Source organism: Synchiropus splendidus, chromosome 4 (genome assembly GCF_027744825.2).
Source record: "Synchiropus splendidus isolate RoL2022-P1 chromosome 4, RoL_Sspl_1.0, whole genome shotgun sequence".
In the NCBI taxonomy this organism is placed as follows: Eukaryota; Metazoa; Chordata; class Actinopteri; order Syngnathiformes; family Callionymidae; genus Synchiropus; species Synchiropus splendidus.
The window spans coordinates 22820025-22846112 of NC_071337.1; the positions used below are offsets into that span (position 1 = coordinate 22820025).

Genomic DNA, 26088 nt, shown 5'->3' on the forward strand with positions numbered 1-26088 from the left:
TAGGTCTTGAATGAGGCTGAGCTTGATTGTTTACCTTCTTTAAAAATATGCATTTAAAAAAAAATTAAATTTAAATTCTAAATTTCACCTTTCAAAGGACTGAGCTTTATAAATCTTAATCTAATTCTCCAAGGTCTTGCATTTGCCAAAAGAAAATATCGATAATTACAAAAAAAAACAAACAGAAGAAAAAGTTAAAAAATTCTCAATTCTAGATTTGAAGAAGAAAGTTCAGCACGGATAGGAAGGTTGCACAGACATCACAAAAATAACGGAGTCCATATGAATTATTTAATGATTACCGGTAAACAGGTGCCCTCTGTTCTGAGGTCACATGTGACCACTGGTTATTTGTTGCAAATGAGCCACTGAGTGTCTGGGGCATGCTGAAAACAGACACACTAAAACACTATATCTGCCTTCTGCACACAGCATATGTATATGTATGGTTGCATCTTTGACAGCTGTTTAATTCTACTAGAAAACATTGTCATTTGTGCATGTGGCACATGTGCGTTAACTACAGAAGTACGACTTCAACAAAAATGTCGAATAATGTCCTTTCATTAGAAAGGAGGGTGGAAACTCCTTGACAACACAGTGCGCTGAAATAACCAGTTACAGAATGGCAAAGCTCCGTTGCATCACCACACAACAGGAAACCTTCCTCTGCTTCACGCAGCCTAGAAAGTCACTGATTGTTTATCTATTTCATATTACAAAGGGAAAAACCCTGATGCAGAAAGCTTAGTCTCTCAGTACGTTTGAAATTATGAGAGTGACTGCCACGTCCACCTCTGTTGTATCCAAAATATTTGCCACAACTTTGCATGATTATTAAAATTTTTGGCATAAATTCAGAACACGTAACATTTGAACATATATTCATGTTACATTTCAATATGAAAATTAAGCACTGATTGCATTGTAAAACACTCAGTTTATCACTCAGTGTTTTATACCAATAAATACACTACTAGCTTTTCACACCGTATCCCATTTTCCTCACCTTCTCCTTCAAATGCATGCACTGATACCGTGTCAGTGCATCCCTGGTTAAGACCACATCATTTCACCACCAGGAGAGACAACATGACCAACCAAAACCATGCATCATAATCATTTGACCTAAACCTCTAACATGCCCACCTAAATGTAAATATAAAGAGTGTCAACTTAAGATGATAAGATCATCTTGCACATCTCTTGCACATGATCAAAAGACTTCAAATCCTCCTAGAAATCTGTTTTCACTCAGCATTTGTCTCTCTGCTGAGTGGTGAACAGGGAGATCTTATCTTTTGGCACGACATACTTCCACAAACCAAAATTGTAGCCACAGCCAGCCAAACAAGCCTCTCTTGCCAGATGAATTTTTGATGGCACTCTGCTCTATTGCATTCTCTGCTTAAAGGGAGAGAAGAGTCATGGTCTTATCTTGATGGGAGTCTTAACTGAACATCGGGAATGAAATGAATGGATGGTGAAATTGAATCCTTTAATTTCTTTGTGGATTTGTGGAGGATTTGTAATAAAGCAAAAGGTGAGGAGTAATATGAGTCACAAGTAACCTTGGTGAGCTCCAGAACCTTTCCATTGTAGGACTGCAGTGCAGGCTCACACCTTTACTTCCTAAACAGTAAATGTTTTGGGCTAAAAGTACAGCAGCAGTGTGGCCTTAAACCACAGAGAATCAAACAATTCACGAGCAAAGGGAGGTCCAAGGAGAAAAAACAATAAAGTCCAATCATCTTTCTTTATGAGATCCTAATAGTACTACAAACGTCAGATCTGAAATATTGCGGTGCATTAGCTGCACTCGGATGTTCCTGGGTTTCATCTGGACAATCGTTCTGCTTTACTGCGCCACTTCATTACAGCAATCAGGTCAGATGCGGAGCAAATGTATTCAGTTCCAGCCTGATGAAAGCTTTGCGCTGATAAAAAACAGGCTTTGAAAACCCCATCAAAAGCCCCAAATGTTATTATTTTAAGAGCAACATTGTATTTTGTCATTGAATTACAGCTTTCACGACAGCCACAGACAATGCCAACTCACCGCTTTAGATAAAAAAGTAGCGGCAAATACATTTGCCTTATCTTCTTATGGTTGCATTGGATGATGGCAGGAAGGGTTGTGAGCATTTGTGTTGTAGTTCAAGTGGTAAAACTAACCCTAAGCCAAGCAAGCAAGATAGAACTTCTGTAAACAGTTGAGTTAAAAATAAAGTACAAAAAACATGTTTATATTATATATTATTTTACAGAAAAAAACCTTGTAAACATCGAAGCATTAAATGCAGCAATTTAAGGGAAAAAGCATTTATACACTCATGACTTCATCGGGTGCATGAGAGTAAACAAAAGTCATAAGCTTTGTTGCTATCGTGTTTGACATCATGCATGCTAATTATCATGAATCCATATACAAATCTCATCATGGATGACAGTCGAGATTCTCCTTCCACAATGCCATCTGTGTTTGTGTGCGCAAAAGTACTGACCAGATGAACAGGCAACAGTCGTCCTCAAATCCCACATTTGGCAGACACAGTGAACTTGGCCTGATGCCTGCGATATTATCATCGATCCAGCAAACGCTACCAAAGACTGGGTGGAGGTCACCGGTGTTAGATCACTGAGCATTTGATCATCTATGCAAGCCGAGTGAGCGTCGACCATTAGGAGACCATTATATTCCACTACACAGAACCAATTTGTCCTCGTATTACAGTAATTCCTCCTGCATCGTTCCCAGAGGGGCGACTATGAAAGGAGCCATATATGAGAGTAAATACGCATTCCCAGGTGGGTCTGGAGCAGCTCTGCCCACCTTCATGCCACAAGGGCTCACATGAAAGACTGGAGGGGGAGAAGAACCTCCTCCTATCCCCCCTCCACTTCGTCTTTATAAATAGCTATTAGAAGATGTGGAGCAAAGTGACTGCTGGGAATTCAAAACACAGCAGCAATTTCAACTGGAGGTCCGCGATGAGACAACGGACTAGCTAACAGCAGCTTTCTTTATCAGCGCTTACACATGGGCAACAATGTCAGCGTGTTGCATTCACTTGAGATTTTTATTTTTTCAGATCAATCAAATCAGATTTTGGAAGACAATTTGTTGTGTTTCACTATGCATTCCCCATTTTTATAAATTGTTTCTGTGCATAAATGGCACATGGAGACTTTCTGTCAGGGTGTAAAAGTTTTGAATTTGAAAAGTTGGGATGCAACCAGAATATTATCTTTACAGAATAACCCAACACCATGCAGTTTTCCTTCAGCACAAAAGGAATGTGTTTGTCCTACCTTTTTTTGATCCTCCAGTTTTTGACACGAAGACTTCTTGCCATGCTTGCCCCCTTCCGGTACATCCATCACCGGTCCAAATAGAGAATAACTCCACAGAAGAAATAAAATCACGTCATCCAAAAAAAAGAAAAAAAATGTTGCTAAAGATTGCAGATGCAAGTTTGTGTCCGGCTCACGCCTTTCCCCGGACACGGCCAATCCATGACAGAAGAGGAGGCTGCTTCGCTGAGGTTACCAATGGTGGAATTGAATTTTTGAAGGATTTTGTGAAAACAGGGTTTGAAGTTTTGCTGCAGGTTGAACGGTGCTATGGATTGTTTGCCATTCTTGGCAGTTCACTCATTTTTTTGCTGCTGTCCTCACTCCTGGCTCTGGTGCCGAGTCCATCCACATCTGGAGGAAAAAGAAACAATGTATTAAAGAGAGATGAAATTTCGATTCACAGTGAATGCTTAAGCCCTCTTCCTCTCTGGAAAGTCAATATTCCCTTTAGTGCTGCACTGTACAGGCGGAGTGAGATCTGCATATCAAAGCGCTGGTTTCCATGGCGCCAAGAGAATCTTCTACGAGGTTGTACACTGTGTGGTTGTTTTTGGTTGTTGTCTCTTTAGCTCCGATAATATTTTCCAAAAAAATGTGGTGGAGGGAGAATTGAGTCATGCAGCGGTTGAGTAAACTGGAGTCCAACCATGAGGAGGACGACCACAGTTTTTGGTGGCTGGCTCTCACTCTCAACAGTTAAAAAAATGGACAACAATGACTTTTGGGTTTCTCTTCAGTAAAATAATTGGACGAAGCTGTTTGAAATTATATTCTCATGTCTTCAAAGACACGTTTTATGACAGTTCAACAGTTTGGGCCACATCAGGCTCAACGGATAGGGACAACACATTATCATCTAAGATGAGAAAACATTATGTGTGGTCTTTTGCAAGTAAAAGACACTCAAAAACTGTCAATTGCCAAAGGGCTGGAAGACAAAAAATAATAGCTGCATGTTAGATTCTGACATACGCTGATACAAATCAGATCAAAAGCAGCTAACCACTGCATCTGTCATTTGCCTTTCATGTAACACAATAAAACAAATCCCTTCAACACCAGCAACATCATTATAGTCATTATATTCCCGAAAAAAACACTCATAAGATTTGAAAGAAAATGTTTCCTCGGCAGAACGGTGAGCTATTTGCTATCGTAGTTGAAGAAAGAGCTTGAAACAGCCACGACTAAAGTCAATAGTTACAATCGCTACGTTCCTACACATCTGAATATCGGCTACAAGAGTAGAGCATGATTCAAAATAGCTGTTTATTTTGAAAATAGTAGTGGAAAATTGCATGCTGATTAGACTTGCTGGAGAAGTAGCTCATGTTTGGATGCAGGAGTGTGTTTTGAAACAGGTTGAAAATCTCTGTACAAACAGACTGCAGATGGAAACAGAGTTCTCACTGAAGGTTGAGCACTTGGACTCCACATACTCAGTCCTCATATACTAATATACAAGGTTGTGACGGGTATAAAAGTGGGTAAAGAATCTGAGTTTTGTGTCTTCCATTGCAGCATGTGTTTTGAGTCCAGCACTGCTTCAATAAATATTTAAGTCAGATTCAACATGTTTCATTGACACATTTGTAGAACAGAATTTAACAGGTTGATTTTCCATTTATCAACTGATTCCCATCTTAAGATATCCCTTCATTTGTTCACATCACTGCAGCGATGCACCACCTAAAATCTGATTTTTGTTGTGCAGTTTGTTTCTGACTTGCACTGCGAACAGGATTTGAGGTGAGTTAGGGTCTTACACCGCATCCCAGTTGAAATTGGAATTATAAAAGATAAAAATGTCTGGTTTAGTGGGTCATTTCCACATTACAATACCAATTTCAGACCAACATCTCCCCCAGGTCACATGGAGATAAAAAAGAAAACACGGCACTGCAGTGAAATATCCAGATAGAATTCCACTCCCTCACTTGAAAACAGAAAGCAACTTAAGATCAATGGCATGATACCGTTCCACTTCTCACTCCAGTGTGAACCCAAATGCTCCTGAGCCTTTACTTTCCTGTATTCAGATTTCACTGTTCTCTTTGGCTCTAGACACATCAGGGGTCCGAAAATAATTATGAGACTGTGTTAACAAGAAAAAAAAAAAACATGTCGTTTGTGCCTTCCTTTAAAATGGTACAGTGTAAACAGCCAGGAAGACTCTAACAAGGACGTCTAGTACTGTAATCATGTCTCAGCCAAAGACTAAATGTAATACAGAGGGGATATCAGCAGCTCTCTAAAGACCAGATACAACATCAGTTTCGGCATAATAAGACAAAAATGTCCCAGAAATGCTAATAATGCTGAAAAGACAAGCTGCATTTCTACCCTACATTTCCCAAATCCTCCAGATTACACAGTAGCTTCTGAAGTGGATGCATAATATATGAGTGTTAATTTCCTTCTTGTTTGAAATGACAATGGAACCACACAGGAGTTTTCTTGACATACTTTGCTTGTGCTTGCAGTCACAGAGTGATGAGATGCCTTCCAATGTAGGACGCTGGGGTCGGAGGTTACCTTCTGTCTGCCGCTAACAAGCAGCTGAGGATACTTATCAAAAGTTCCCCGAGTTTCTGAAATGAACTCCCGTGAAGAAGGAATCGTAGCAAGTACAGGGGATATGGTTGTTGCATATCATTCTGTACTAGTTTTCCACGGTCTATGTTTAAAATATCATTAAAACATAGTCGCAAAAATATGAAGACAAAAAAAAAAAACTACTGAAATCAATTAATCAATGCTGTAGGGGTGGAAAAGCCAGAAGGTACAACAAACAAGCGCGCACAAGATGATTCTGACCAGTACTGTGGTGCTGAGCCCTTCCCTACAGAGAAATACTTTATGACACAAAAGTGTTTCACATGCAAATACAGTCAGATAATGTAGATGGTTCAACAGTCAAGTGAAGCAGTAGGGATGACCTTTGTACAGTACTACACAGGTTACAATCGTTGGATCGAAGTGTAGTGTGACTGAGTACAACTAGTGAATCGATCAGTTTTTGTCAACATGAGGTGTCACTAGCAATGTCAGCGCTGCCTCACTGTCAGTGGCTCTTTCAAAGAAGGTGCCTGGCCCTTTGAACATCAGTGGTTGAAATACTGCGACAACTAGGTGGTGTCTACCAAACTTCAGGCCAATTTATCCATCCTGTCGGGTAACTATAATAACAAGTGATGCGAAGTAGAAGATGAGATGCCATCACCCTCAACAACAAGCTCAGTAACAGTAACATGATGCTCTTCAGCCCAGTCAACCAATGACATCCATTGACACTATAATATGGCATGAGCTTCATGCTCCTAAGATTGAGTCACGTCACATCAGACCAATGAAATTTTAGGCATTGTATTGGCATGAAAGTGCTAAAATGTGCTGTTTTGGTCAATATGCATTCTGAAGTCTTCTTCCCACTTCTACTTCTGTTCTGGTTATTGTTGTTATCTGTTTATTTTACTGAGTTTATTATAGCCCTATGTAATACCAGGGGTCACACAAGGTCACAATACATTAGGGAGCCCTAGTACACAAAGGTTAAAAATGTAGTGGAAAAAAGTTTATTTCCATACAAGCCTAAAATGGTTCACAAAGACGTCTCAGCAGGTTCTGTTGAATCCATCTGTGTAAAATATCAGTGTGGATTGTCCTTCAATCATTACACCATACAGAATGTAATTCACAGCCTCCGATCTGAAATCATCGTAAATAGAATAAAACAAGATGCTTCCGGTGCCTTTGACAAATCTGTACCAGCATTTATTGCTTACGAGAACATTATCTCACTTTAATTGTCCATGGTAGTAAAGAATCTCAGTGGAAGCCAAAGCTCCATATTTATGAGCAGCAGCAGACGGTGCACTCTCCTCACTGGCACACAATGGCAATCTCCAATCTGCACCACAAGTCCACGCATTCCCTCCCAACTTGGTATCCAACGGGTGTCAGTAAGTCAGCAACTGGTCGATAAAATGTGATTCATGAGGCCTCGGGTAGTTACTATATACAGTGCTGCATTCATTTGAGGAGATGTAAATGACGCTCATAGATCCCGTCTGATTTCCTCAGGGAGAAGCGGCGGGCCGTGGCACTGTGTGTGTTGTAAATTATCACCTAAATGGGTCAGAGGTCAAACACGGAGAAGGTCATTGCATTTCATTAAAGCGCCATCAGGCCCTAATTGCAATATTTCAACAGAAGGGTAATTACATTTGCTTAATCACAGTCGGATAACAATCTAATGTGCTGCGTTGAATGTCCAGACATTTAAGTGTCATATAAAACAAAGCTCTGAACGCCAGTTAAGAATTTCCATGACTGGTGATGGAAACTCAAATATGACTGAATGACAAACGTGGTAAACTTATCAACAACAAAATAAAAAAGCTGATGCAAAATGATGGTTCGCTTTACACCACTTCCTTCCTCTTCCCTTTTTCGATGGAGCTTCCCTCTTGGATATGGCGCACACAGCTGGAACTGATCTACAGACCATCATCCGCCCCGTCTTAGGCACCATGGTTCCAGCAATGGGCGCCAGATCGAATCAACTCATCTGTAGGAAATTGGCTTCCGCGTATCGTTCTCCTCGTCCGCTCGCTCTCTGTGTTTATCGAATCTCTTGGTTTTTCCCTGGTGCCCTGGTTCACTGTTTGCTTCCGATCTCCGCGTCTTTCCTCTTTCCTCTTATTTTAGTTTCGTGAGTTTGTTTTGACGACCGCGATTGTTATTTTGTTTTTCCCAGATCATCGTGTTTTGTATTTGTAGTTTCAGGTTCCTCACTCGTGATCACCCGGTTCAGTGACGCCCTCAGTTTTTGGACTTTCTACATTTTTTTTGGATCTCCCGGTTCGTTGGCTATTTTGGTTTATTACTACTTTGTTTGACTATTATGAATTCTTTGTTAAAATTAAATACTATTATTTGCTACTCTGACCTCCTGTGCGTCTTATCCATCAAGGCATTTGGGTCCCGTTCCGCTCGAATCATTACACTTGTTTTTAGATACATTGTCATATTCAATAAGCATTATTATTATTCATTGTAGTAGTAGTCGTGGTAGTGGTCATACTGCTTGCACTACTTGCGGATAGTAGCATTGTTATAAAGTCAGAAAGACCTTTTTAATGATAATTGTGGGCGGTGACAACATTCATAGCATGTAAGTAATTTATTATATTGGGTTTATGATTTAACTGTATTAAGGAGCTGGGTTTGTGATATACAGTATTCTATTCATGATCTTGATTCAAGTATCACTGCCCTCATCTTAATCACCAGGTGATATGCTGAAAAGTGGCCATTGATTTGGGTTCGAGTTAATTATTCATGTTGGACAGCACAAAGGTAGAGTTGTCTTCACCGCTGTCCGACAAGGAAAAGGATGGTGCGGAATCTACATTGGGCTGTTGGTCACTGAGAAAAATGGTTATGCGGTAATTGAGCAGTAATAAAGCACTATAACCAGATACAGCCAGATCACTACTGGAATGAGTCAGCGACGGATAAGTGCTTTGAAATGAAGGACGGAATTATTTTATCATACCATTGATATGGCTGAACTGTACAAACGTGTGTCCGTTCATTCAAGGATTTAACCACTGTGACATTTGTTGTGACCAGTAATTCATTTATTACACTTTTCTCCTATTTAAAGTATGTAGGTAATTGTGTGTACATCGTGATTGTGTGTTCAACAGGTTGCGACTGTGCTCAGCACACTTATTTACAGAAAATCAGAGTTACAAAATGGTAAGTTTGGAGAGAAACAAGCAGAAGATAAAAAAAAAAATGGATACACCATTCAACTGTGTGCAGTTGGGACAGAGGAAATTTCTATGAGCGAAAAAATAAGTGGTAAATGCTGATAAATGTAATTTCCGGACTATAGAGCACACCGGAATATTAGCCGCACCCACTAAATTTAAAGATCTTGCTCATATATAAGCCGCACCGGTCTATAAGCCGTGAATGCAGTGCTGCTATCTGTGCCGTAGAAAGGTCAGTTGTGCACTTGGCTTACCTCCTCACATCTTTTATTCACAATAAGGTGCTCAAAATGCTCTGTTTTCGCCCGTGTGCCAAAAAGTTCTGACACCATAGCCAGTCTCAGCAGCTGCTTTTTGACTCCAGACCTTCAGGAGATTGGCTCCGTTGCCGGAACTGTGGAGACGTGGGCAAAAACAGCGCATTTTGAGCACTTTATGGGTAAACAAAAAGTTTCATTGCCTCCAGTTTCATCTGATATCAGCCTGTAAAAATCTATATATTTGCCGCGCCGTTATATAAGCAACGAGAAAAAAGTAGCGGCTTATGGTCCAGACATTACGCTATACTTTTGAGGTAAAAGTAAGAAATTAAGAGTTCCTAATATACAATTTACACTGTACATGGATATAAAAATTGAAATATACAAATGTATCTATTGTGTCTAATGTATGTACTATTTAGCAAGATGTGATTTAGCATAATGTGCAGGTGGCGCCGCAGGAATTTCGGAAAAAAAGAAAGAAAGAAAGAAATCTTTGCAAGAATGAAGAGCAGACAAAGAAATGATTATAAATGATGCCATTCTAAATATTGCGATCATGACTGTGATGAGCTTCCTGGTAGAAGAATCACTGTCTCTGAGCAACAATCTGAGCTTCACTCGGTTGTCACGGTAACAGAGGAGGCTGCAAAAGTGAAACTGCAGGTGTGCTTGCGCTCTTTAACGTTGTCATTGTAATTGCTCCGATTGATGCAACTTTTCAGCTCATTAGCTTCTCGAGAGCATGTAGCTGTGTCACTTTCACTTGACCTGTGTTCACGTGCCTGGTTATTGTTCACAGCGGGGTTGACAGCACAATGTGAAACAAATCACGGCAGGTTGCTCACAATCGGAGACTCGGAAAGAAAGCAACTTCCAAATCTCTTCTTCATCTACATTCAAACTGTAATTACACATAGATTACATTAATTCGCTTTCACGCAGCCTCAACCAGCGCCAGACCCATTCTGCACCCTCGGAAGAGACGTGGTGGAGAATTACAGAGAGGCGTAATCTTGTGATATTGTGTCAGGATTTACATCTAATCTCATTACGGGCCGTGGAGAATGGCGGAGCCAAAGGATGGAATGTTTGGAAGAAAGACTGAAGTCTCTATTCTCCCTCGGATTTCGCTGCTGCATTGACTCGCAGCAGAAAAGAGATGAGATAAGGGCTGTGAAATCTCAATTACACATGATAGCCTGTGGGAGCTTGATTTATCACACACACACACACACCATTTTAGAGGGCTCATTTACCATTTGGCAGCAGTGGCACACACGTACGCATGAAACACAAACCAAATAGAGGTTAGAGGGTCAGAACGACATGTGTCACAACACGGTGTGGAGAAATATGACACAAATCAAAACATCCTATTCTCCTCCCCCAGCTGTGCAACACTACCCCCACCTCAACACCTCTCGGCTTACCACCACCTCCACGTGCAATAGATCAGCATGGATTGTTGTCACTACGTACACTGTTGCTCAGGTTGTGTTGTTCTAGAGCTAATTCCGCATGACTTCTTTACAAAGGGAGCTCACTGACATGAAGAGTGAATCACAACTCTCGCTGAGGAGGCATCTGCTTTCCTCGTTGTTCACAGTTTGGATGGTGGTCAGGATGAAAACCAGCAGCCTCATGAGAGGGTTCTAAAGACAAGGGGAGCATACACACTCTGCTGAGTTTGCTTTATTGACAGAAACAGACAAAAGACAGGTGGTTCCCCAGGAGAGGGAGACCACCAAAATATCAGTCGATCCTCTCTGCTCAGACTTCAATTCACCACTTGAATCTATGTCACCAACCTAAGCTTTGACAGAGAAGAGCAAGATCAGGAACACCAGAGCAAAGCACAATGAGGCAAACAGAGCGGTTCTGTTTGGGAGGATGCCTCCTCGATGCCAGGTTCCCGAGGAGCTGTGCGTAAAATCAACCGACGTGGATGTAACCTCAAAACTGGCTACTGTTGAAAGCCATTATTTTACTGACTGACACCAAGCTACCAAGGAAAAGAGAGGAAAATTCAGATGTTGAATTAGGGCCACAAGCAGCCATACGTGATCATGATTTGTAAAAGGGAGCTGATTTCAGCAAACATGACAAATGTGTTTTAAATAGCTATTGAATGACTCAGGCAGATTATTCATCTGTGTCTTTTGCGGTGGGAGATGACGGACGGTCGGCGTTGGCACCACGCCCTGCCACACAGGACTCTAATGCTCCTGGCGCGATTAACATTGAAACCCCATTTAGTCAATGTTTGTGATTACTTTGTGAGCACTGACTTGATGTGAAGTTGACACCATCTCCGCTTCTTGATTTATGAGCCTTTAATCAAGGAAAATAACCTTTTATAGATTGTGCGGACAAACAGTGGGCGTCTAGATTGCATCTTGATGCTCCCTCCGTGTGGCGTGGATGATAGATTGTTGTGAGAGGCCTCTGTGTACACACGCTTCAAACGCTTCATGCACTTGCTTAAACACTAAAACATACCAGGGAAACATGCAAAGAACAAACGCACACAGCAGCATCCTCCCCCTCCCGGCAGCAGTGAGCCATGAGGGTTATTGAGCCTCAGGAGCCTCACTAAATCACACCGAGGTGCAGGCAGAAATGAGGGATAACAGCGCAGCAGCGTTACAACCATTGATTCCTGAATGCATCAACTTTTTATGGTTTCCACCATGGGGGTGGGGGAGGCGGGACTATGATGCGGGAATCAGTATTTCCAAGTTCTATTTGCGAAAATAAGCTTTAATAGCGGACGCTAAATGTATGTACGGCATGCATACATCCTGGCGTATGACTGAAAAGAAAAGTATGGACATGGTCATAATCATTTTCATGGTAAAAAGAGCCCAATTACACAGTATTTCCGTGTTTATCAGTAAAGTTTTATATGGAAATTACCTCCACCAAGGAGCCCAAATATTCTGAAGGTATGAATCCACTTTCACAGTTTTACGGTTTCTTGATACGATCACTTGACTTTTATCCACCCTGCAATACCGTCACCTTAGTGTCGCTGGTGGTCCAGTGGGACTAATTTCAGTGACCTTACATGTCCCAAGGCCAAAAGTCACAGTCATGTTAAGGAATTCATTTTTTCTCGGTGAACCAACGCAATTCTTTAGTCATCAATCATGTTTGATTAATTTGATCGTATCCTGTGACCTTGTGGTTGTAATCCGTTTTGTTTTGCTATTTCTTTTTTTTGTAGTCATTGTGGGCGTGGCCATTTTTTGTCAGCATGTACGGCCATGCTGTCACCTGCTGTTGACTTGTCTCATGTCTCTCTCACTTGATCAACAAAGACAGTTGTCAGATTCATCAGTTAATAACTTGGACATGTGTGCAGCATGGCAGCCTTTTCAGTTTTTGTTGTGGTTATTTGTGAATTTAACACATACAGAATACTACAAAGAGACTGAGTTGTGCCTGTTTTTATCTGGTTCTCATTCTGCTTATCCTTTGTTGCCGAGGACAATGAATGTTTGACACATGAAGGTATTGTCTGAAACTGAAAATATAAGGAATCTGCCATTTGTTTTGTAAATCCTTGAAGCTTAATCATAATTTAGTACTAAAAAGTATCATTTTGTATCATAAAATAAGTGATGTCTAAAAGGCATTAAAAGAAGAATGAGAGAGATTAGAAAATTGCCTGCCATAGAAAGTTCACTCCCATCCTTTGGCCCAATGGCTACCAACCGAAGTGAAAAAGAGAAGTGAAAACTTTCAATAACTGTTGATATATATGCAGCAGGGGGCACAGTTTTGATATTCTGTTTTGTACTTTGGTAATATTTGCATATAGATGTCATACTCTCGAGTGATTGTGGCCCTGGGAGGGCTGCTCCAAGTAACTGTCCATATATCAAAACTGCCACTCATCTGGTTTAATCTGTTTATATTGAAAACAGAATTCCCACTGAGGCGTCACCCTCGCCTCATTTTTGTGACTCAGAATACTGTAGTGTGATGGAGGAGCCAGGAGACGACCCTTCAAGTCTCCGCTATTCCATTAGCCAGTCGGTGATGTACAGCGCTTATACCCAGACACACACACACACACACACACACACACACACGCACTCGGAGGGAAAGATCTTCTCCAAGTCCCCCTCCTCCATCCTGCTGGCTCTTCATCCTCCGTCTTGTCATTCTCACACCCTCTGTCAGTCACCATCCATCACACAAGACCTCCGCAGATGGGTCGGCAGATATTGCAAAAGGAGATCACATTTTTGATTGTAAAAATGTGATGATTCTCGTAATATATGCAGCATTACCAGATATTTTTTTACGCCGTTGCTTCCTCTCCAGACACCTGTATGTCCCCGGCTCTAACATGAAATATTTGCTCTGTCAGCAAATTTGAAGCGTCAGGGGAGATGTTGGCACTTTTGTAGGTTTTCATTTAAGATAAGAGCATTTGCACATCATCAATATTTTTTTTTTCACCTCCAAAGTCCAAACTCTTGAGTGCCATTAAGTTTTACAAAAAATTATCCGACTCAAATATTTTGGCTTTTTTGGGGGATGAAAGATGATTCAAAAGTTTTATTGGATGATCTTTATGAGTTTAACACAAAAGATAATTAGACTTTGAAGAACCATAGAGGAAATTACTGTGGTAAACTGATAATTGTGGCTGTTTCAATATGTTTCCATAATTAGGCAAAAAGATTAGAGTGGATGTAAAGTGTCATAAACGTGTGAGCTAATGAGCGATATAAAAGGCGGTGAGACCTGTTCTCCACCAGTGGAATGAACATATGTAAATGAATGGAAGAGCTGATTCAGCACCAAGTACTTCTTGTCACTATCATTGTGCCTCAAGCAAAGGAATTCTGGATGAATCATAGATTCCGTACTGGTCTGTTTTACGACATAAATCTCTTTTCGAAGAGTAAAAAAAGCCATCAAGCAGTGCGTTGGGTGGTCGTACAGCAATCAACAAGTTAACATAGTCACCTCCAAGCAGTGTATCAAACAGCCGGCTCACCTTTAAATCTCTGCCTGTTTCAAGCGGTAATCCACCAGTGGTTTAGTTCCAAATGTAAATTCATCCAGCTTTCGTCACCCAACCCTGCGGCGAAGAAAAAACACAGCTGGTAAACCCTTGTGTCCTGGACACCAACTCCAGTTGCCGGAGGAAATCCCGCCTCAGCTGAAGTGAGTGTGTGAGAAAGAGAGAGAGAGAGAGAGAGAGAGAGGATGTGGTAGCAGCGGTAGTAGTAGTAGTAGTGGAAGGATGGGGATGGGTGGGTGCAGAGAGTGAGGTCGGGGATGGGTGGGTGGGTGGGTGCTGACTTCTCATATCATGAAAGAAATCCTCAACAGAGAAGAGGAGAAGGAGGAAGAAGAGGGAGAAGACATGAAGGCAGGCGACGGTGAATGAGTGGAGGATGCTAGGACCCTCCCCTAGCACTGTTGAGTGTCTGTCTCCCACACATACTCTCACACACATGCTTACGCACACACACACACACACACCCTACCCCCCGCCCAGCTACAGATTGCATTGCACTGATGAAATTTTAATGGTTCTTTTAAGAAGAATAATGAACATGGTCGTCTCCGGAGTTATGTGTAGGGGGTTGCTCTCTCTCTCACACACACACATACACACACCTATATGCAGAATATACTACAGTAGCTTCTGTCTTTTACACTCACTCTCCGAAGGATACTCCCCCACTGCACAGCCCTACACAGACTTGCAAACTATTCATTCATTCACCCGCATGATGTAAAAACACACACACACGTCATGCACACTTTCACTCAACAACATCAAACGTACCAACTGACAGACACACACACACCAAGGTTTGATGGAGGGAATAGAGAGATGCAGCCCCATCCTCAAAAAAAGCTCTCTTGAAGCAAACTGGCGCTCACACACGCAGGGACACATAAGAACACACCCTAGTGAAGAGGAACAAAGAAGGGTGGAGTGAAGTGAGCAGTGTCTTCAAAGTAGCCAAAAATCCACAGCAAACTGGGAGACTAAATATATCATGAATCACGGAAGAGCAGCAGCTTGAAAGAAAAACGACAATAATTTATGGTTTACATCGCGCTCCGACTGAATCTGTTTGTTTAATTGAGGAAATTTATTTTGGCTTGGTTGCCCCAAAATAATGACAACGCAAACCAGCATCTTGACGTTATCATTCATCTTTCATGAGCTGCTAGCCCAGCGAGCTCATTCATGTCTAATAAGGTGCACCAGGCAAGTAGAACTCTTTCTATTGGTCTTGTCTTTGGCTCTTAGTCTCCTTGAAACTGCTTTAAAATGTCTGGGATATAGTGCAGAACAATGATGCCAGTAGAAGTCATTAAACCACACATCTATGCAGGAACGTATTTGGCTCTACTGCAAGCCTCAGAAGGATACGTCTTAAATTTGACTTCTAGAATGTTCTAAGAGTGCAAGAGTATTTCAGCAGACAGAATACAGTTGCACATTCAAGACATGACCCCCGAGTCTTGGACTCTCTGCATCTATGTGAATCAAACTGAAGCCTTTCCTTTTCCTTCTTTAGTAGAAAAAAAACCTGAAACCAGAAATTAAAACCGATCCGAAACTGAAACATGAATATCTAAACAATGCTCTGTTGCAACATTAAGTTATTCAGAAGGCCGAAGAAAGGCAGACAAGCTCAATAAACAATGCTTTTTAAAAGCTATCTGAAAGAAAATTTGACATTTGAACGTGTTGTTCAGACTAACTGAATGAAATTACAACAAATAAAAGACGCTCTGATTTAGCTACAAGTTAGCTTCACAGCTCCACCATTAAATGCTGGTACTCTGCCACCAATGTTGCAAAAATCTAATTTAATTGGCTTTTGAAGTCATATAATTACAGGCATAATTACCTTACTGAGATGAAATGTAATGTAATGTAATGATGAAATGCCTTTATCTATGCTTCTCTGCGAGCTCTGCCATATGTAATTTCATGCTAGCCCTTTAACAACAGTCTACACAACAACAGGTTACATGAATGATTCAAATAGCCTTTGTTGACTGGCAATTCATGCTTTTTCACGCCAGCATCTTTTTAGAGAATGACAGATACTTGAAAGAGCTTGACAAACAACTGATATCCTGGACGGTTAAAAGCATAATCTAGTTTTTGCATTTGAGTGTTTGATTTTAGCCTTACATGTCACAAAAGCAAAAAGAAAAGCAAACATAGACTTAACTGGTGTTCGAGGGAGCATAAACACTGCACTAATATTTCCACAATTAAAGGACAAGCTGTTATATTTCAGAAAATCAATGAGCAAGCTCAACAACAACAAACAGATTAATATTGTATTTCATATTTGACATGGAACGACAGTCATAAAAGCCTAAAATAAAAACAGATTTTGACTGTTGTTGTCTCAAGTTTAGAAGCTCACAGTTAAGCTGCCGTTATAAGCTCACAGCTTATAACGGCACCTGAAAATGGAATTGGTATTAGAGTGTCACCGAAAGTTTACCTCACACAACCAGTGTGGAAGCAAGCTAAAGGGCAAAAGCTGCGAAAACGCTGGCTTGCTAAAAAAGGTAATATCCACACAGGCAGTTGAAATTGTTTTCATCTTTCAAATTCTTCACCTATAAGACGCACAATAGCTCAAAATCAACGGAATCTGTAACCCGAGGGGACGACATAGCTCGGATTTCCTCAGCTGTAGGGACATGTGAATCATAATCGAATCTCCATTTCTAAGGTCACTTTCTCTTCTCTGTATCGTCATAATCCCCACGAGCCATGCAAAGTTTACACACAGTGTCAAGGAGAATGAAATCACTTTGGTCGTCAAAGAGACAGAATATAGTATTGTTTTTTTTGTTTCTGAGACATCACTCCCAGGTAAAAAAAAAACAAAAAAAAAAAAACAAGTCTTGAAGGTTGTGTCAGAGGACTTGTCAATATTGATGGAAACACCTTGGAGAGATGGCTTTGAAAGGCTGCTAAAGCCTATTGAGTGGGTTGGAAAACATGACAAGTGCATGCTACTCAATAACTGTATGCACAGCGAAGAATGTTGTTTCAGGGCTATATTTGGCAGAAAAGTTTTCAAGGAAAAAGGCAACTGTGTGACAACGGTCTAAACGCCACTTCAGCCACTTTTATTATCCTGAATTTGGAGTATGCCTGTTTGTAAAGCTCATTCCTTTTACAGGGTCCCATCTATACTTTCCCATGCTCTAAGTACTGATGGGTAAATGAGGCATCATGAAACAGTATTGCTGGGTGGATGAAACAGTGTCCTAATTTTCAGAGGCCACTAGATGGCGCTATTGGTTTAGAAATGATGCAAGGTTTCATTGAGGTTATTGTTGTAGTCCAAACATTTTATAGCAGTCTGTGCCATCTGGTGGCCTCTGAAAATCACGACACTGTGTCATGAAACCTCATCAATAGCTTTAAGAGTTGTCAATGACAGGAGAAAAATAACACATGCCATTAACGTGCACTGAAATGTCAAAGGGATACATAAAATGAACACAATGGCAACACCTTAAATATTTATGGTTCATGTTGTATGCTGTGTTCTGGTCGAATAAAGGACACAGATGACAAAAGCGGAGCATTTTTGTATCCAATCCAGCCGACTATTTGAGGGCACCCCGTCCAGCTTGTAACTAGTGGGTGTCTTTGAAAACATCAACTTTAAAAACAGAGTGTGAATCTTTCTAGATTTGAGTGAAGTCGGGAGGATTTGTTGAAAACAACATTTGAAATAGGTTCCATTTGACGCATCTTCTAAAATCATTCCCTCAAACTATTCTGATTCAGGGTCGACTGGCCTTCAGCAAACAAGTCTCTGACCGGCAGTGTTTGATCAGCAAGAGAGGAGACAAATCCAATTAACAGGTCTTTGCAGCGGGTGACCTTTACTTTCATTATCGCAATAGGCTGTCCCGCCGCTCGCTGGTTTAGCCACGATGATTGAGGACGGCGGAAGAAAAGCCAAACCAGTGAAATAAGTGATGAGCCGGCTGAGGATGTGAGTACACAGATAAGAGTCTCACCAGCGGAAAACATGTGGGATGATTCCTGCATGGCGACAGATGACTATAGCTTCGCGGAAGCCCTCTCTCCTCTTCTTTCCTGGATGACGAGGTGCGGTCTGGAATTTTACAGCAACTTTTATGGGCTACTGTAATGGGTCGCTGCAGCGCAAAACAAATGGAAGGCCAATTAAACCTGAGGGCTTCGCGGGCAGGTCGCCAATAAGAGGTTGACATAGACGCTGCACACTAATAGACTTTCCTCTTAAGCACAACAAAAGCTATTTGTTGGCATTTTAGACACATGCAATCCAAGTCACCGTGTATTAATGTGAAGCATCGAATAGACAGTGCTGTTTTTTTTCTTTAAATAAGAAAAAATGTTGGACGGGTGAACACTTCTCAGTAGCTCAAAACCACACAGCGATCATTTGGTTTAAGTGGTTTCTGACTAAGGTCACTGGTTCCTCACTGAGGTCCTGCTGCAAAACTATTGTGATAGTCAAACTGTGATAGTAAGTGAAGGTAAGAGCATCTTCCTCACAATCCTTACTGTACATGCCTGCACCTTCAACTAGGTTCTCAAAATCGCACCTAAACTTCAACTATCTTGAATCTCTTTTTCAATGTTTTACAAACAAGAATCAATACTGAATGAATACATTTACAGCCAAGCAGACATATAGATATACGTAGATGGTTGTTTCTAGGGGGATGAATGTCACTTAAGCTGCTGGACAAACGCAAAGATTACAAAAGTTGTCTACACGTCTATAACTAGTCTCCAGTTTTTTTTGTTTGTTTTTGTTGACAGATCTTAAAGATAGAGCAATGCAAACAACATGAAATGAAACAACACATCTGACTGTATAGTAATAACAGAAAGAAAACAAAAACATGTAAATTGTTCTAAACAGAATGTAGTAGTAAATATTGTTTTGTGAAGTTCATTACTACAATATAAAAAAAAGATGTAGAAAAGGCAGCACATTGCAGTATAAAAACCTATTAACTAATAAAAAATGACCAAGAAGTCTTTATTTGTGTCACCATCTCCGCTAACCGAGCAATGTACCACACACACGTACCACAGTAAACATGCTTTATCCAAACTCTGCCTGTTCCCCAGCAACAAGGAAACCCAGAGATGATCTCTAGGGGGCACAAGCCAACACTCATTAAACAGTATGTCTGCATTTATCGGCTTTTACTTGCGTGCACTGAGAGTTTTTTAGTTAGATAAAGAGGGGATGCTACTTAAACGCAGTTATAATTGGGTGAAGGCCTTTTTCCTCACAGGGATTCAACAGGCAACGGCAAGATTAAATACCTGAACACTACAATGACGACCAGGAGCAGATGGGCATAATAACCAGGCGCATTAATAACCAGATCATGTAGCTGTAACTGTAGGAATGATAAAGGCCAGCTATCCTGATAATGGGCAGACAAGAGCAGCGAGGTGGGAGATTGACAGCGGCGTACCATCCCCACTGCACCACCTCCCCCTCAACACCACACCCCTCTGACTCCATGTTACATCTCATTTAATCCAGATCCATTGTCAAGACATTGGTGAGCATACGCTAAGGTCAGGGGTCAGGGACAGATGATAGAAAGAGCGTCTGCGGGGCCACGGATTGTTCCTCTCCCCATAACAACAGGGGGCTAAGTGATTACTGATTCATATAGAAGTTAACGGGAGTATCAAAGTATCAAGAACGTACGGTGACTACAAATTAGATCTACGGCTGGGAAAACACGTACTACATACTAAGACTAATCATACTAAATTATAAAGAGGTAGGTTTTGCAAAACAGCAGCTTAGCTTTTTTCACACATTACTTCATGATAATATGGTTTCATCAATATTAATAAACATTTACTCTTCATTCATTATGAGACAATGTCTTTTGTGACTGCAACAAAGTTGCAAATATCTTGAGTATGGCAAGAGATAGGCGCCGACAGACACGTAAACACATTCACACCAAAAGCAAAGCAGCAGAAATGGCAGCATGTGTTGACTGCTGCCATGCCCATGTAAACCATCAGAAACGACATGAAATTATGGGCAGGATTATTCACTCCCTTCAGTTAATGAAGAGGAAAATAGGGAAAGTGCGTGTGCGTTAAAGAGATCGTTTTTACAGTTAACTGGCAATGAACGCCGGGCCGCCTTTCATTCGATGGGTTCCAGCTCTTAATGCATCACAACTGGATAGCAAGGGCTAAACAGGCAATTTCCTCTGCGACCAAATGAAGCCATGTATCAGAGAAAACCTGGGGAAGTCTTTAATGACAGAGCAGAATGGAGCCGCCAGCTAATTAGCTTCCCGCTGCAACACAGAATTAAATCAAAAGGCACGGAAATTAATCAGACACAATCTTTTGCATAATAATAGACAGAGCCAGTTATCCTCAAAATCACTGGGTTGCAACTATCGTAAATAAATGGCAAAGTCATGAGAGGCACGCGAGGAGAAGGGGCGCTTTCTGAATCATCGAAGATGTAACTTAAAAACCTGAGAGTCGGGGACACAGGGTGGTTGTCTTCTTTGAGCAGGATTTCTCCTGGACAACAATGACAACAGTTACAATATGAGTACAAGTCACTTCCGACTTATGACCTGCTCGACTTCCCTCCACCTGTACTTACAACCACAGCCAGCAGATGCTTTTTTATATTTTTTTTATTCAATGTCTGGCACCGCAGCAAGTAGCAGCCCAGCAACACGTACGACAAATATGGCAGCCAGCTGGCATTGCGTACGACAGTTAAGGCTGTAAACAGCTTGGTATATAATAGTATTCAGTAGAAAAAAGTTGTTTAAAAACACAACAGATTGACATTGTGCATCCTATACAGTAGTACCTATAACACTTGCGTCGGCCATTTTGAATGGCATTCAACTTCCGTGAATATCTGACTTATGACTGGTTGGTCGGAACCGATCCCGGTTGTAAGTCGGATGTTACTTGTAGATCATTATTGAATGATTTTGGAATACAGACTAAAACGCTGATATGAATTAACATTTTTAACTGGATTATAGTTTTAAAAACATTATCAAAATGATGCCATCTATTTGGGCTCATGCGTGACTGCAAACGTCATTTGGAGACCTGTATATCAGTAAAAAGGGGTGCGAAACAGTGGGTACACAGTCACTTATGCAATAATGTGATTCATTATCGGCTCTCACAACCTTCTATGAACATATTCTGGGCTCAGAAGGACGAGCCTGTTCGATTTAGCTGGAGCCACAAAGCTCTGAAGAAAAATAAGTACTTGATATATGCAGTGTTGCAAGAGAACAACCCATATTCATTCTGGCTAAAAGCTCCTGACCACCTCAAAAAGAGAGGAAAGGGTACTTTCCATTTCTCTCCATGTTGACTCTGGGCACTAACTCCATCATCAGACATCATAAAACTCACCAGGCAAAACCTGTGCTGCAGTGTAAGAAAAGCGCCTGCCAGCCTTCGCAGTCCTTTCATCGGCAGCTTTCAATTGTGCTCCCAAAGCCAGCAACAAGCTTCATGTGCCAAGTCGCATCACTGCTTCATTTTGACGTACAATACACACGGATCTATTTCAATTTAGGCCCCAAGGACCTTTGACATTGTCTGCCATCAAAACATAAAGCGGCTTGTCTTGGGAAATTGCTGCACATAACAGCACCAGCTGTCAATCTGCAGTCAATCAAATCCCTGATGGAGTGGCAGTGATGAAGGTTTATCGTGTTTTTACCTGCAGTCTGGCAGGACTGCTGGTTCCCAGGTGTTTGCACAAAACCATGTCTACCGCACTGCACTGAAAAGCTTCAGTTTTAAAAGAAAATCCAGCTTCAACATGTGAAACCGGTATGTGTCTAAATAAGTAATAACAAATAAGCTATTTACTGTTAAATGTACATCTGAAATCCCACCCGAGAGAACTAGTCACCAAGTGAACACAATGAAAACAATGCATGTGACTTCTACTTCTCTAGTCAAACACACTTCCATGAACACCTGCATCTGCTCTTATCCTGCATACTAGTGCTGAGTCTGTCCCAGCAGTAGACAATGCATCACATCAAATAGAGGTTTCCTGTATGATAAAACTAGATGTAATACCAGTCAGCTTTCTCTGCTTTGATGGCACAAATATCGTACAACATAAAGCACCAGGAGGGGAAGCTCAACGCAGCTGAAGTAAATCAATACCTTCAAGTGCTTCATCTCGGTCTCTAGTGCGGGATTCGGGTCAATGAGCCAAAAATATCCGTCTCAGCAGAGTTTGTTGTGATGCAATTTAAAGTGACAAGAAAGACCATTGGCGCTGCTCAGCTTGGTAAACAGATCAAAATTAGCAGATGATTTTAGGGATGTGAAAGCGACAAACAAAGACCAGAACAGCAGAAAACCATTTGTGTTGTCGTAAAAACACAATTGCAATAAGGAGGGAAACAGAATGTGAATGTGCCGCAGCAGAACTGGTGCACATTCCGTGTGCTTGTCATGTAGAGCCCAGAGCCTAGAGGTTGTTTGGTGCAAATTGAATTCCTAAAAAAATCTAATTAAATTGCCATTCATGGTCACGTATCTCAAATTACATGGCAACATCATGCAAATGTGTGAATACTTACACCAGACGCTGACTACAACCCCACGGCTGGAGGGGTGTTGGAACGAGACAGAAATATGATGAGCACAACATGGGGTTGGAGATTAAAGACCAAATTCCAAACAGATTAATTTAATTTCACCGCCTTTCTTTTGAAACATGTTCTTTTTTGTTCTATTGTATTCTGACCTTCAACGAAGCCTAAATAAATGATGACACAGCACTGAATTGATTTCCAAACAAGACCTTGCAGCAAGACATTATACCACAGTTAAAAGGAAAAATAGGCCGAGTTAAACCAGTGACAATTGGAAGCTGTGAACTTGTTGATGTGCTGGATCAGGGCTGATGGAGAATTAAATTATGGGAGGCCACCCTGCGCACAAGCTTTGATGTAAGGAGGAGGCGGGTGTCGGTGGGGTGAAGGTGAGACAGGGCAGAGAAGAGAGGGGGGCCAGTATGTTGGGGTTGAAGGGGGAAGATTGGCTGTTCGCATTTTAAATCTGATTCACGAAGGAGAGAGAGAGAGAGAGAGAGAGAGAGATTGCCTTCACCAATGTGGCCATATTGACAGTGTCATAATAAAACAATTCCTGACAGAAAACTGGTTGCTGAAATTTGACTTAAAATGAGATCAGTTAAAGATGGATAAGGTTGAGTTAAAGATAAGTGGAGGATGCTAATAGTGTCATACAATATTACTCCCTACCTGCCACCAAGGAACCAGGAAGGAGGAACAAGGAACAAGCACTGTGTTGGCTTGAGGCATGAAGGAAGTTGCCCACCAGGACTTTTACACCACTTGTATGAAAGTGCAGGCTCTGACTTTTAACCACCAAGACACCAGTGACACTGTTCCGCATCCAGGAGCCTTCAAATCACCATCAAGTGTTTGGTTCTCCAGCTCTCAGCAAGGCTGGAGTGGAGCTGCTGAAAACTGACTGTTGCCAGCATAAACAATAATTACCTCATTGGATGAAGAAATTAAACGTAATGTAAAGTAATGTTAAGTATAACATGCTGCAAATAAGGACTGCAGGTTCAAGCAAACCGGGGGGGTGAATGAATGCACATTGCCTGCCTTTCAGTGATGTTGGTATGTCCAGTCAATTGATCATCTTGTTGTCATCAAGCCAGCAACACAGCCATCTGCACTGGTAGGATTACAATCAAAGGAAATGCTTCTTATATTTGGTTGCAATTCAACAATTCAATTTCACCAACTGGAACTTATAAGACGAATGAAATCGAGGTACAGAATGAGACTTTCACCATGATGAGTTATTACATCTGCATGAGTCCTGCTCCTATCGGTCCTATCGTTGAGTCCTCAGAGTGATGTGTGAATGAGAGAAGTAATACCAGGATTAATGCATGCTCAGTGCCAGGCTGGCTCGTAAAACTCGCCGGCCTCCTAGGGCATCATTACAGGCTCCCGCAGACCTGCTGCGAAGGGAGTGCCAGCCGAAATTAGCTGCATGTCAGACCTGCAGGCCTTCAAGGTGATTTTACATTGGCTGGTTTTACAAGGGGTGCATCAGGAGCTTAATGACTTCTCGTCCATTTTTATCGGAATCCATTTGAAAGCATTAACTAAACAAATAATCACCCAAACTGCTTCTAAGGGCTTCATTTTGATGTTGTTTTTCCGCCCGGTTCCCAAATGAACGGCGATATTTCAGGATCTGCAACTGGTGAAACAAAAGAAGAAAAGCAGCAGGAACAACAAAAGCCGACGGGCAGAATCAGCTGCTTGAAGACCCGCGACGATCTGACTCCAAGCTTTTAAGCTACAAGGCACATGGTTTGATTGTAGTCCTCCTCTTATCACACTTGTTTCCCCCAATAAACTGCTCCCATCTGCTGAGGCATGAAGTTCATAAAAGGCTGTCAGCCAAAACTTTGAATGTTATCAACCCTGAATCTGGGTAATAACAAACGATGTAGCAATGCTGCCCTAATTCCCAGGGAGTTTTACTCCACTTATAAACTGAAAAATGCAAACCTATTTTAACTACGATTATTAAAATGGAAGACAGCTATAGGGACATACCAGTTTGGTCAACAAAAAGATCTTTGACTATCTCACAATTCGATTTCATACCATTTACGGCGCCACAATTCCATTCAAAATTCAATTCAAAAATTGTATTCCTAATAAATCTATGAACTGACTTCTCATTACGTGCGCTGCTGTGTATGCCCTGCTCAATTGTTGTGTTATCAAAGTGTAAAACCCGAAATTATGCTTAACTCGAGCCTTTAGCGAAGATAGAGCTGGTAAGATCTGCTTCCCCGCCATATTTGCTTTAGTATTTTCAATGCTGAAAGGGCTGCGCGTCAGTCAGTCAAGATGTGGTTATAAAATGGCGGAGCGCCACTGGATTTTTTTTTTTTTATACATTTTTAAAAACGATTCTGAATTATAGCAAATGAGATATTCTTACGTGGATCTTTTTTTTTTTTTTTTTGGTACACCCCTAGTTGCAATATGGAGGGGAACATCCAATTTGGCAATAATAGTATTATTATTTAATTACATATTAATTGGCACCAGAGGACCTCAACCAAGGGTGAGGTGTAGTAACTTCATAATGACCCTTTTTGCAAAGAAATACAATATACAGTAAAAACAAATCCCATGTTAGCTACACGTAGAACACGTCTGCGTGCCTCCGCAGTAGATCTAAACACCAGCAGAGGCGGTCGATCCAAGATTTCAGGTGCTTTCCTTATTGCTCATTTTATGATCATCGATAAGGGTTGAATAAAAAATAGTGAAAACCCAGCATGTCTTGTAGTAATCAATTGGTGGATGAAGATGAATGTTAAGGCAGAAGGATTAAAAAGAGAGCAAGAGAGCAAAAAAGATGAGAGAAGAAAGAGGGAAGCGCGCCAGTGAAGGTGAAAGATCACCAGGCTAATAAAAGGAGCGAAGATGAGTGTTGTGTGTGTGAGGGCTTAAGGCTCACTGTGGGATGGATCAACCAGCAGGCGTTTGCTTCCAATGTTACAATAGTGTGGGGAATGGGGCAAACAGCA

The 26088-nt window shown here is 41.3% G+C and overlaps 1 protein-coding gene across 3 annotated transcripts in view; it reads right to left on the minus strand.

Annotated features, from left to right (window-relative positions):
• nav3 (neuron navigator 3) overlaps positions 1 to 26088 on the minus strand; it is a 256733-nt gene that overhangs the window by 187186 nt on the left and 43459 nt on the right. For 2 of the 3 annotated variants that reach the window (XM_053864127.1, XM_053864126.1), the window contains 2 exons: positions 14418 to 14501; positions 3313 to 3708 (listed from right to left, as the gene is read on the minus strand). In XM_053864127.1, coding sequence (XP_053720102.1) covers positions 3313 to 3381 — 69 coding nt within the window. In that variant the 5' untranslated portion in view covers positions 3382 to 3708; positions 14418 to 14501. The remainder of the gene's footprint in view (positions 1 to 3312; positions 3709 to 14417; positions 14502 to 26088) is intronic. The other variant, XM_053864128.1, reaches the window with a different exon arrangement.